The sequence below is a fragment of the Typopeltis vanoorti genome, chromosome 15, assembly GCF_054136105.1.
Source record: "Typopeltis vanoorti isolate ZY-2024b chromosome 15, IOZ_Tvanoo_1.0, whole genome shotgun sequence".
Classification (NCBI taxonomy): Eukaryota; Metazoa; Arthropoda; class Arachnida; order Uropygi; family Thelyphonidae; genus Typopeltis; species Typopeltis vanoorti.
Genome location: NC_143563.1, coordinates 83,894,692 through 83,908,697, shown reverse-complemented (window position 1 = coordinate 83,908,697; position 14,006 = coordinate 83,894,692). Strand labels below are relative to the sequence as shown.

Sequence of the window (14,006 nt, the reverse complement as noted above, 5' to 3'; positions counted from 1 at the left end):
GGTCGTTTTGCTGCCAACGTGGCAGAGAACATTTGTTTTGCTAATCTTTCCTCGCCCATTCTGTTTAGGTGACCATATCACCTGATATTAGTTCTGCTAACGCATTCCTGGATGCTGACAATGTCAAGTTCTTTCCTAATATCCTCGTTTTTAATATGATATTACCATTGATGCCATCTGTTCGCACCTATAATCTTTTTCAGGACCCTCATATCTGCGGTCTCTAGTCTTTGGTCAAGTGTTTTACTTCTGACCCAGCTCTCAGATCCATAAGTTTAAACTGGTTTGAACACTGTTTTGTATACAGCTAATTTAGTGTTCCGACTAATTTCTCTCTTATTCCATATGAATTTATTCAATTGACTTCCCACCATACCAGCTTTGCTGATTCTGTTGTCTATTTCTATATTTAATTTACCATCTTCAGTAAAAATCGTGCCTAAGTAGCTAAATGTTTTACTTGTTCCACAGGTTCTCCATTCACAACACAGTTGATATTTTCAATGATTCTGCCTATTTTCATTGTCTTTGTCTTTTTATTGCTGACCTTCATACCATATCTATTACAACAGCTATTCAATTTAGTCAGAGAATCTTGCAGACTTGTAGCGGATTTATTTAGAAGTATAACATCATCCTCATAAACCAAAGAGCTGACATTAACATCTCCAATTTTGATATCATGTTTAATACCACTTTCCTTCATAATGTGATCCATATAGATAATGAATAACAGTGGGGATAATGTACATCCTTGTCTCACACCAGATTTAACATTAAACCATCTTCCTGTACTTCCTTCAATTCTAACTGCTGACTTACATCTCAAATAAAGACTAAGTATTGCTTGATATAATGCCCCATTGACACCATATAACTGCAGCATATTGAATAGCTTCTCTCTTGGCACCTTGTCATATGCCTTTTCCAAATCGACAAAGCTTAAATACAGATCTTTGTTATATTCCCATGCTTTCTCGACTATTTGTCATAAAGTGAAGATCTGATCCTGACAGCCTCTGTTTGGCTTGAATTCAGCTTGTTCTTCACCAAGCTTTTCTTCCACAATTCTTCTCAACCGTTTCTCAAGTATACTTGCATAGATCTTGCCAGGAACACTCAGTAGGGAAATACCTCTGTAATTCTCACATTCAGTTTTATTTCCCTTTTTACATATGGGTACTGAGAGCTCTATTCCAATCATTGGGAATTTGTCCCTCTATCCAGGCTTTCTGAACTATGCAGTGCAGCCACTGTAAGACTCTTATACCACCATACGTCAGCTTTTCTGGTCGAATATCATCTACTCCAGCTGCCTTTCCTCATTTCAAGCCTTTGATGGCTTTTTCTACTTCAAATATGGATATGTATTCCTGCCTGCATGCCTGATCAGTGTTTTTTACCACTGTGCTGTCATCGCTGCTTGTTTCATTTAGCAGTTTTTCAAAGTAATTACTCCATACTTCAAGGATATCTTTTTATCCCGTTTTCATGTCACCTTTATCATCTCTAACTCCTTTTACAGCACTCTTTCCTCCATTCCTAAGCTTCTTCAACAACCTCCAGAATATTTTGCCACCTTCTTGATATTTATTTTCTATATTCTTGCCAAAGTCATCCCATGACTTTTGTTTAGCTAGTTTTACACAGTGTTTAGCATTCTTGCATTTGTCTCTATATTCTCTAAGAGCACAAGCTAACTTATTTGACAGGAACTTTTGATATGCTGTCTTCTTTTCCTTCACTGCCTCTTTAACTTCCTGTGTCCACCAGGGAGTTCTGATTTTTTTATCCTCGCAGACAACCTCACCACATGCCTCTCTGACTGAATCAATCAATGTTTTCTTCAGAGTTTGCCACTGAATCTCCAAGGTTTGATTCCTGTTCTCAAACTCTTTCATTTTTTCTTCAATAATCTTTGTGTATTTTAGTCTACAGTTCACATCTGAGAGCTGCTCAACTTTTATTCGCTTTAAAACTTTCTTACATGTTATTCTTTTCAATATGAAATTCAATTTTATCCTGCTCAAGACTAAATAGTGATCACTTCCAATTTCAAATCCTCTGTACACTCTGGTGTCCTGCACCAGGGAGGAAACATCACTATCAACAATAACATAGTCGATGAGACTTTTCTTATTCCTAGCCTCTTCTCTCCATGTGAATTTGTGCACATTTTTATGTTGGAACATGGTGTTAGTAATAACCAGTCCATGTCCTGAGCAGAAATCCGACAGATATTCTGCTTTCAAATAATATTGGATCTTAAATATCCACTATTTCCATATAATTTATGTTGGCAAAGTGAAGCTGTATGGTTCTTTTTTTTTTTCGATAATCACCATTACACAGAGTTGACACAGTTTACTTATGAAAAATACAATTTCCTGACATTGGATTTCTTCAATATTGAATGAGAGTTTTTGCTTGGTCTCAGATGAAAACCAACCAATTCTAAACAACTGTCAGGGCAGTGAAACCTTTATCAATTGCACTAAAAAAAAATTCAAATATATGGATGCTTGGGCAGTGCTCGTTTTAAGTCTTAAGTACTACAAGCTGAGACAATTTCAATACCAAAGACTGAATTCTCATTATCTCTCTGGTCAAAATTTTGAAATGCTTGAAGTTTCTTGACATGTCACAGGTCCCATTTAAATTAAGACTGTGAAAGCCAGCATAGACAATGCTACAGATGTGTGATCTGCTTATTCAAAGTTCTGAATCAGCATGAAAAAGGGACATGATCCAATGGACTTCAAAAATAGTGTGACTGTACAGTAACTGACAATATTGTAGGCCCTTCATTGACTGATGTGGTTATGGCGTTCCAAGAGTGAAAAGATAGTGGCAGAATAAAAGTGCCATCAGGCCATTAATAAACATCAGATAATAGCACAAAACTGACTTATTTGGTCAGTTTTGTGTTATCTGATGGTGGTCATTTTGTGGGAAACATCAGATAACAGCACATTATATTGTGAGCATCTCAACTATGAGAGTGATGTGCTTAATTTTGTAATTCTCGAATGTATTAATTCTCTTTAATATGTTTTCTTGTATGCTATATTGTGCTATGTCATGGTGCCAATGGACAAAGCAATTTTAATATGCAGGATATTAGATGCTGAATTCCATAAATCTCTCCTTCTGTGAAGGAGAGATTAATGGAAGGAGAATGAAACTGGAAAACATCTTTGTCATAAGCATTTCCTGAATGCAAGAGGTTTGAAGAAAGTAGGAATGACAGCAGTGAGCTGAAAGACTAAATGCATGATAATACAATTGGTGTAAGTTAGTGTTACAAGTGGTATGAGTTACAAATGACAAGGTGGAAAATGAAGAGAATGACCAAATGGTAATGGAAAAGATTGCGCACATATGTAGTGTTCTCCACAGAACAAAATGTGAGATTGAGTGGGTGCAGAAATGCCTAGCAGATGACATGACACAGAAACAAAAGAAAGAGAAGAGAAAGCAGTGTGAAAGGATAAAAGTGTGAGAATAAGGATCAGATTTTGTATGGTGATTCACTGATGAGTGGAGTGTGATGAAATCATGTTTTACTGGTGTTAAGATTAAGGATGTCAACAATGCTATAAGAATGCAGAAAATGAAGGTGAAAGATACTATTTTCACTGGTACAAATGATTTAGCAAGTGACAAGTGTGGTATGCGAGAAGACATGAAAGAGTTGCTAGTGCATGAGAAAAAGAAGAGCGAGAAAGTAAAAGCTGTGAGTGCTGCCACAATATGATAGATTCAAGCTGAGATGAAGAGCAATGATTGCGAATGAGTCAATGTGCAGGAGGAATGGTGTGGAGTTTGTGGAGAGAGTTTGATGGTAGAATTTATACAAGGTTTACATATTTATATATGGCTTGCATTTGAATGGATTTGGTGTCAGGAGTCTTCAGAAAGCATTGATTAGTAAAGATTCAGAAATGCAGAGTCAGAGAAATTAGAAAAAAAAAAAAAAAATGAGGGGAGGGTGGAATGCAAGCAAGTGTGGGTCCAGGCAACCTAGGGATTAGCAAATGGGAAAGTGATCACATGATGCTAAATGTAGCACCCCAACTTTCAACTTTAGTGGGCTGAGACAAGGTATGAGGGAGGTTGTGGAATGAAAGCAGTATTGCACTTATGTATACTAATTCCCAGAAGTATTCAAAATAACCAATGCCAGGTTCTAGCACTGGCTATCTTAACTTGGCCAAAAGTAATAGGCATTAGTGGGATTTGGATGACCGAGGATGATATGGTCATAGGAATAGAATGCAAGGACTATGGCAAGGGCACACAAAACTTATATGCTGTCATGGGCAAAATCAAGTAATTGTTACACTTACGTGGGCTGCATTTTTTAAAACTTGAATTTTTAGGAAAAAATAAAATGCATATAAAATTCAATAGATATGTTTATTAAAAATAGCATTTTAGTGTGATACATTACATTTTTTTTAATCAAAAATTTTTTAATATCCATTAGTAAACTGGACATTGCTGTCACGAGAGAGAATGTTTGTTCCCATATGTATCCCAAATAATGATGCAATTTTTAATGCTACTCTTCTTACACATTTGTTCTTTTCCAAATCAAGAATCTTGATCCAGAAAGGAGATTTACCTGTCCTTTTCTATTTCAGTGTCAAAAAATCAAACTTGAAATTTTGTGTACAACTGTTCTAAACAAGGCAAAAATTTCATAATCTTTGTTTTTGCATTTCTGGAGCAAAGTTGAGTAAGTGACCAATCAAATTTTAGTATTTGTTCAGCACACATGCAATAGTTAATTTCTGTTGAAGGTGCAGGGAATGTAAACAAACTCTCCTTAAAAAAATATTTATTTACATCAATAATAAAAATATATGAATCTATTGATTTTTTAAATCATTTAGTATTATACAAATATTCTTTCTTCTATTTATTCAATTTACACATAGACTGCATTAAATCATTGAGTGGGCATCATCTAGCACATGTGCTGCACGTTGTGCATCCCTGGAATATGGTGTCTTCAGAAACGACAGAAGGAACAGGATGGGGGGGGGGGGGAAGAGATTCAGAGAGCAGTTCATTTCATGCTATCTGGTAGGAGACAGAGGCCAATAAGACAAAATATGTAATTGGTCGCTGCTATAATCCAGAGGATATAAGAGAGAGAATACAGACAACATGCATTGGCAAATTAGCATGATGAATACAGGTTGAGTAATTATTATGGGAAATTTCAACTATTAAAATAGATTAGGAGGAGGAATGGTCACAGGCAGGGAAGGAAATTGAATTTATACAGCTGCTGAGAGAGATAATTACCTAAGGCACAGCATGTAATGGAGGAAATATGAGGTTCAAGAGTGCTAAATCTGATCACTTAACACTAACCAATCTAGCTATGATGTCTCTGCTTGGAGAAAGTGATCATGTAATCTTCACCTGGGAGATTGCCAGACATACAGAATTTTCTGTTAAGAAGAGATGTAAAATTAGAAGCAGGTGATTTTGACAAGCTAAAGAGTCAGCTTCCAGCAGTACCATGGCATAAGAATTTGATGGGGAGAGATGTTTATGGTGCAAAGGAGATGGTCAAGGGGTGTTAGAAGAAAGCAGTATCAGATTGTATACCCAGTCAGGAGATCTCAGTTAGAAGTTAGATGGATGAACAACATTAAATAAGAGTTGCAGAAAAAGTAGCGGAGGGAATATAAAGAAAAAGGTGATTAGCAAGCCCACCAGCAGTACAAGACATAGCCAAGAAGGTGACCTGTGATTGTTAGCATATGGGAGTATCCAGGATACCAGCATTTGGATCCAAGATGAGGTATTGGTCAAAGTTACAACCTCTGAGTCAGGGGCCAGTGCAGGCTACAATTACTTCCTGAAGTATCAGGCAACCAAAACATTTGTACAGTTTTTCATAATAGTTTTTTCAGAAAGTAGTCAAGGGAAAAAATACAGTAATGGATTGATGAAAATGAGATACTGTATGGGGACAGCATGGTTTTGTGAAAGGTAGATCATGCCTCAGTAACTTGCTCAAATTTTATAACATGGTGACGGCTGAACTGGATAAGGGTAATAGGTTTACAGTGATACTGCTGGACCTGGCAAAGGCATTTGACAGGATACCACATGGAATTCTAATCTGTAAACTACAACATATGGGAATGGATATAGGGTTGGTGAGATGGATAGGTGGGTGGTTTATGGAGAGATATCAGAGAGTAGTTTATTCAGGAGTAGAGTCCAAAAGACGGCCTGAGACTAGTGGTGTGCTGCAGGGTTCTGTTCTTGGACCACTGCTGTTTAATTTGTTCAATAACGATATAAGGAAGGATCTAAGAGGAACAGTTCATTTGTTCGCTGATGATGCAAAGTTGGGTAGGGTAATAGTGAATGCAGAAGATGTCAACTTCTCGTAGACAAGCTTATATGTTGGTTATGCATTATTAAAACACTTAAGGAATTGAACAACGTAGTTAAGGATATAAATTAAATTAAACTTTAATAAATATTTTCCGATATTTCGGCAAACGTCACGTTGCCATCTTCTAAAGGAACTTACAGAAAAAAAGTTACGCGCACGTAGGCACTACAACACAGAAACTGGGAATGAAGAGATGAAGCTATTGTTCTCCTAACAGTCCTGATGGTGCCCTGTATCGGGCTAAGTAGGTGTTCTTGGCCGTTGGGCTGAAGGTCTGCTGATGTAGGCCTCCCAAATTTGGGGCAGTCGCATACAACCAAATTTGTTGAGGTTTGGAGAATTTCTTAGGGCTGAGGCTGATTCCATAAAGAGTCTTTCAAATTTGTATTTGCTACGGTGTATCACTGTAGCTTTCTTCCACCATATTCTGTGGCGTGTATCCAGAGCATGGTCCGCAAGCCCAGAATGACTGTATTTGTGAAAACGGATGTAGTCCTTGTGTTCCAAAATTCTGATATTTGCTGTCCTGCCTGTTTGGCCAAAATAAGACAGTTTACAACTGCAAGGGACCTGGTAAACACCAGGTAGGTCTAGGGGAAGTGGTTGGTCTTTAGTGGAGCGGATAAGGGATGCCAATTTTCTGTAAGGTTTGTAACAGGAGGTCAGGTCATGTTTTTTTAAGATTTTGGTAATCTTTTCCGAGGTGCCTTGGATGTAGGGAATGGCGATGGATTTAGAGTAATCCTTGTTGTGGAGGGGGGAGGAGATCTGTGGTTTGTAGGTTCTAATATTTTTTGGATTTTTTTTTTGGAGGGGGTAGCCATTGGCTGAGAATGTGTTGAGGATGTGATTTAGTTCAGTGTTTAGGGCCAAGTCGTTTGAACAGATTAGTTTAGCCCTGTTGTATAGTGTTTTCACTACTCCATATTGTTGTGAGGGGGGGGGGGGATTGTTGGTGAATGTATCTGCCTGTATGGGTGGGTTTTCTGTAAACTGAGAAAACCAACGTTCCATTAGGCTGGCGGGTGACTAGTGTGTCTAGGAAAGGGAGGCTGCTGTTTTCCTCTTTTTCTAGAGTGAATTTGATTCTGGGGTGTTGGTTGTTTAAGTGTGTTAAGAAGGAGAGAAGTGTTTCAGAGCCATGTGGCCAAATGGCAAACACATCATCAACATAGCGAAGCCATATGGTTGGTTTTTGTGGGGCAGAGGCTAAGGCTTTTTCTTCAAAGGTCTCCATAAAGAAATTGGCCAAGGGTGGGGAGAGTGGTGAACCCATGGCTGTCCCCTCTATTTGTTTGTAGAATTTTCCCTGCCAAACGAAATAGCCTGAGTTCATTGTGAACTGAAATAAGGATGAGATAGCAGGAGAAAATTTAGCTTGGATTAGCTCTAAAGTTTCCTTGAGTGGGACATTTGTAAATAAAGAGGAGACATCAAAGCTGACCATTATGTCAGTATATTGGAGTGTAAGGTTTTCTATGCTGGCTTTGAAATGGGCTGAGTTTTTTTTTGTGTGTGATGGTGTGTTGCCAGTATAGTGTGTGAGCTCTTTGGCCAAATGTTTAGCTAATTTGTATGAGAGGAAATCAATGCCATCCACTATGGAACGTAATGGCACATTTTCTTTGTGTATTTTTGGGAGTCCGTAAATACGGGGGGGGGGGGTATAGAGTTAAACGGCTTTAATCTGTTGGTAACTTCTACAGGCCAAGAAGTGACTCTCTTAAGGAGCCTGTGAAGTTTTCTAATTTGAGAGTTGGTGGGATTGTAATTGATAGGGAGGTAAGTGGCCCGATCTAATAGAAGAGCATTCAGCTTACCTGTGTAGTTCTTTTGGTTAAGTACTACAGTTGCATTTCCTTTATCTGCTTTGGTGATAACTAATTCTTTATTATCCTTCATTTCCTGTAGAGCTTTATATTCCTTGTTGGATAAGTTGGTTTTTGGTGGTCTTGCTTTGGAAAGGACACAGGCTACATCCAGTCTTACACTGTTGGCGACTTGATGTGGAAGGTGGCGGATTCCGCGTTCGATCTGGATCATAATATCCTCACTAGGTATTTTATTGGAAACAATGGCGAAGTTGTGTCCACGTGACAGCTCATTGATTGCTTCAGGATGTCAACATCTTGCAGGACGACTTGGATATATTGGAGTTCTGGGCTAACGAGAATGGATGTGAATTTAATGTGACAAAATGTAAGGTTATGCATTTTGGGGTGAAAAGATTAGCAGCAGTATACTACATTGGTGGAACTGTACTCCAGGAGATTGATGAGGCCAGGGACTTGGGAGTGTTGGTGGATAGGGAGATGAAGATTAGAGGACACATTGCAAAAATAGTGAAATCAGCTCATCAACTCACTTGGTTGTTGAAAAATACCTTGACAAGCAAGTTATTGTACCTCTGTAATAAGACCTCATTTCGACTACTGTGGCCAGATTTGGTCACCAAGGTTCCTTCTTGATGGGGAGGAGGTGGAGAGGATCCAGAGGCGAGTGACTAAGATGATAGCAGGTCTATGGAATGAACCATATGAGAACAGGGTGAAGATTTGTGGGTTGCAGAAATTAGTTGATAGGCGGAAAAGGGGAAATATGATTGAGGCATTCAAATTGCTAAAGGGTTTCTATAGGATTAATTCAGAGGATATTTTTGAGATCAGGACTGGGGAGAACTAGGGGACATCTATGGAAGCTGGGCAAGAGTGTGGTTAGCAGGGGTGTTAGAGCTAGGTTCTTTACTTTTAGAGTGCTAAATGAGTGGAATAAGCTGCCAGAGTCTGTTGTGGGTGCTATGACGGTGAGCGAGTTCAAGGCAAGGTATGATAGATACTGTGAGAATGTCGTATAGTTGTGTGGACATGATGTAAATTCCACTTTTATAAAACATTTTGTCTAGAAGTAATAAACCTAACAACCTCTGCTTTAGTGGAACTGTCTATTTTGCATGTGATTGTCTAGAGCCAAAAAAAAGTGGTAATCGCTTGGAGAAATGTCAAAAGAATATGATGGAGGATGAGGGAGTTTTTCCCATCCTAAAGCACAAATCTTATCACGGATGAGTTTTGCATTGTCCTGTAAGAATAGCACTTTCTTCCAATTAACTAGCCCTGGCTGTTTTTTAAGTAACACATCCTGCATAAGCTCCAGTTGCATCAAATAGATCTCAGCCATAATTGTTTGGCCTGCAGCAAGAAACTCCTAGTAGACAATACTGGCTCCAGTCCACCCACCCACATAAAAAAAAGTACACACTAAGTTAGAGTGCACCGATTGACTGAACATATTTGTGCCTTATGATGCACATAAAAAATTGTGCTCTGCAAACCACCACAAAATAAAACAAGTTATTGCAGCGAAGTTATTTGCCTGTTTGAGGGATGAAAAACACAAGTTTCCAAAAGGAAAAAACCCTCCACTTCCTTATGAGACTGGCTAACCCACCTTTAGTTGAAAACACCTCATAAATGCTTCTTACAGGAATTAAACCCAGGTCTTACAGAGCAAATACTGAGGAAGCATTTTGAAGGAGTGTACCATCTAGATAGTGACATTGATTGATGGAAAAATAGAAGTTTGAAGAAATTCAGATGGTTAAAAGTCTCTATGCGAACAAAGCCGCAGAATTAGATGGCATATTGGTCCATGTATTACAAAAATGTGCAAGGGAATTATCAGCTCCTACGTTCATTTCCTTGCACATTCTCATAAAGCCTCAGTACTGGGAAGGTGCCAATGGAGTGCAAAGGGGCAAAATAGTCCCACTGCATAAAGGAGGCTCAAAGACAAGTAGCAAATTATAGGCCAAACAGCATTTCAGAAATGGTGGTTAAGGTATTAGAGAAATTGGTGAAAGACAAAATTCAGGACTGAGTGGATAGGAATATAATACTCTATAAGGGACAGCATGGTTTTGTGAAGAGTAGGTCTTGTCTTAGTAATTTGCTTACTTTTTATAATAAAGTGACAATGGAGTTGGATAACAGAAATGGCTACTCTGTGATATTGCTAAATTTTGCAAAGACATTTGACAAGATTTCACATAAAACTCTGTTGCAATTGAAGCAAATGGCGATGGATATGAACTTGGCGATTTGGATTAGACAACAGCTAATAGACATCAAAGAGTGGTTTATGTAGGAGTTGAGTCCAGGAGAAGGCAAATGATCAGTGGTATACCACATAGTTCAGTACTTGGTCCTCTGTTGTATATCAATGATACAAACAATAATATGATGGGAAATATTCAGTTGTTTGCTGATGATGCTAAACTGGGAAAAGCAATAGTAAATGAAGGTGATGTAGAGATCCTGTAGGAAGACTTGAAATAGACTAACAGTATGGGCAAAGGTAATGGGTGCAAGTTTAATGTGGCAAGACTTAAGGTGATGCACTTTGAGAAGAGATCACAAGCTGCGTGGTATACTGATGGAACTGAACTGCAGGAAACTGAAGTTTAGAGTGCATATTGCAAAGGTACATGTCAGGAATTTGATGTCGTCATTATGGGTTTTGATATCTCATGACTAATATGATAATTCATCTCATAAGTTCAACCACACAACTGACCATGATGTATATTTCCATCAACCAAAACACAGATGTGAAGTGTGCCATTAAAACATTATTTTCATTGAAATAATGAATCTGGAAATATAAGATGATATATTTCATCCACCATGAAGGTTGGGTAAATCTACCGTCGTAATTATCAGATGGTTTCCCAGAGAATCAAAGTAACAGACATTGAATTATCTGTGTGTGTGTGTGTGTGTTTCTTTTCTGACTTAGAAGCTAAGGTCATACGAGCTTGAAGCCAAGCTCGTATGACCTTACCCTTTTTTGCTTCAATGTTAAAAAGAACCCTTTATATCTGAGTCACAGGTTTCCCAGGGCTCCAATGTATTTATATAACCTTATCAATAGATGTGAACTCCTGCATGTTGTTATTAAAAGTTCATGAGTAGGAACTGACTACAGATTAGCACAATGACTTAACTGTTGATGTTAACTTTGCAAGACTTTCAGTTGCTAGAATATTTATTTGGTATAAGAATAGTGTAGTTTCCATCTTACCTGCATGCAACATGTCCTAAGAAACACACGTTTCACAAATTGCACAAATGAATATTATATGAATTCAATTAAAAACCACATACAGTATTTTATTTAGTTTCAGACAATTTTTTTTAGAAACTCAATGTACTGAACTATGATTCAATAAAAAGCATTAGAAATATTTTTGTACAAAAGTGCAATTACATTTTATAAAACAACTTTTGAAACTGCACATTTTTAAAAAAATTTTATTTAGTAATTTTCAATTAAAAAACTTAAAACTGCCATTTTATAAAAGGAAAAAACAATGATGCAACCTAGATCATTGTCAGCAGATTAATTTGGATGAATGCCAACAGCTGTTGATTAGATGATGCAGTCTGAATAGCAGTGAACTATTTATGTGTCAGGCAGTGATAGTACAGTCACTTCTCACTATAGCAAATGTTATAACAAATTACAGAAAAGTCAAAAGTTCTACAGGTACAAAGATTTGTTATAGTCAACTATCCACAACAACTATTGCTGTGGCCACTACAAGTTTGCTATAGTGAATCAACGATAATACAAAAGCTAATTGAAATAATAAAATCCAGGTTATTTAAAAGGGTGGATGAAATATGAGGAATAAGTATCAACATCAGGATTGTCCAGCACTGATAAAAATTGTAGTAGGCTAAAAATGAATCCTAATTTTCAGGCTAATAGTAATAAGATATTTAGGTTTATTCTGGTGTCCTATTAGGTGTTAATGCATTCTTGTTGTAGTTGAATGCATTATAATGCTAACTATGGAAAGTAATCAACCATTTATGAAACTATAAATGTTTAAATAATTTATATGTAGATAACTTACATCAGGATCTACTTCATTACTAAGTTGTTCTAATTCCTCCTCAGTTAACTTGGCTAGAAGTTCATCAATATCAATCTCATCCAATTCTTTTAAATCCTTCCCAAAAATTTTTGTTGTAGTTGTTGTGGTTGTTTTTACCTACACATAAAAAAAAATTAGATTGAATTAAAATGTCAAGTGCACAATCAAGTAATAAGAGTTTGATAAAGTAGCAATCCATTATATAATATGGAAAAAAGTATATGAAAAAAAAAAAAAAATACCATACCGTACTTCAGACAAAACTTTTTTAAAGAGTACAAAATAGGCTTTTTTTATTTTCACAGTTTTTAAAATTAAGCTATTTCAATCATTTTTTTTTAGCATAATTTCAAACAAAAATTTGTTATCAATTAATAAGCATCAAAAATTGATTAAAATGAAGCAGCCAAACTATACAAGGTAGGTAATACTGTATGTCCTGATAAGAGGATGAATCCTCATAAGATCAGAATTTGGTGCATTTTGCAGACTAAAGATAATATTTTACATTTCTGAAGGCTAAAATTTAGATTGTCAGAGAGGCAATAAATCATGTGACAACTGTAAACAATTTTAATATCATTTAGGAAGTTAAAAACAAAAAAAATATATTTATGCAATGAATAATTTAATTAAGATGTAATAGGTTTGAAAACAATGCTTACAATATGAAATTTAAATTTTGCTACATATGTAAGTATAAAGCCTTCTTTAATCTAATTAAAGGGCCTTTTGTTTTTGTTTTTTTTGCAGATACACTATCTCTCTGATACTAGAGCAATATCTTAACAGCAGCAACAATCACTAATTATTAACACAAAATCGCACAAAAGCATCCAAACCAACATTATTATTATAATACATGTATCCCCAATGAGTTCAGACTTATTGTGAGAGACCCACACTATTATACACAAAAAAACCCATCATACCTCGCCTTAACTTATTCACTGCAGGGCACTCAACTAATTCTGGTAATCCATTCCATTTACCACTCTACACACACTGATATAAGATAATATAAAGGAAATTTTTCAATACCTTACACAAGTTCCGTGGGAAGCCCTTGTTCTCTATTTGTCAGGTATTGAAAAATTTCCTTTATATTATCTTACAGAACCCCTTTAATCACTTACAAGTTTCTATCACATCCCCTCTTTTCTACCCAACAACTAAACTTTGCAACCCACACACCTTCAACCTATCCTCATAGGCAACATTCCACAGACATACCATTACCTTGGTCACTTGACTTGAAACCTCTCTACCATACTCTGATCCCCAAGAAACTCAAGTGGCCAAACCTGTGCACAGAGCTCAAGATGAGATCAAATCATAACCATATAAAGAGATAATGATCTTTCTATCTTTAATTGTTAGCATGTTTTTCAACATCTAAGTAATCCTTTGAGCTAATAATTAAAATAATAATAATAATAATAATAACTTCAACTTTCTGTCCACCATTACCTCCAAGTCCTTATGAATTTCCTGCAATCAGTAGCATTAATGTGATACACAGTATGTAACCTGTGCATAACCTTACATTTTTGCAACATTAAATTGGCAATCTAATTGTCCTTTGAAAATTGTGGGCAAAGGATAAAACATTATCCTTTGCCCACAATGCCAATTTGTTTA

At 36.7% G+C, this 14,006-nt stretch overlaps 1 protein-coding gene across 3 annotated transcripts in view; it reads right to left on the bottom strand.

Moving 5' to 3' along the window:
- Positions 1–14,006, bottom strand: part of tmod (tropomodulin) — a 240,965-nt gene that overhangs the window by 125,896 nt on the left and 101,063 nt on the right. For all 3 annotated transcript variants that reach the window (XM_090405530.1, XM_090405529.1, XM_090405528.1), the window contains one exon: positions 12,345–12,482. In XM_090405530.1, coding sequence (XP_090261656.1) covers positions 12,345–12,482 — 138 coding nt within the window. The remainder of the gene's footprint in view (positions 1–12,344; positions 12,483–14,006) is intronic.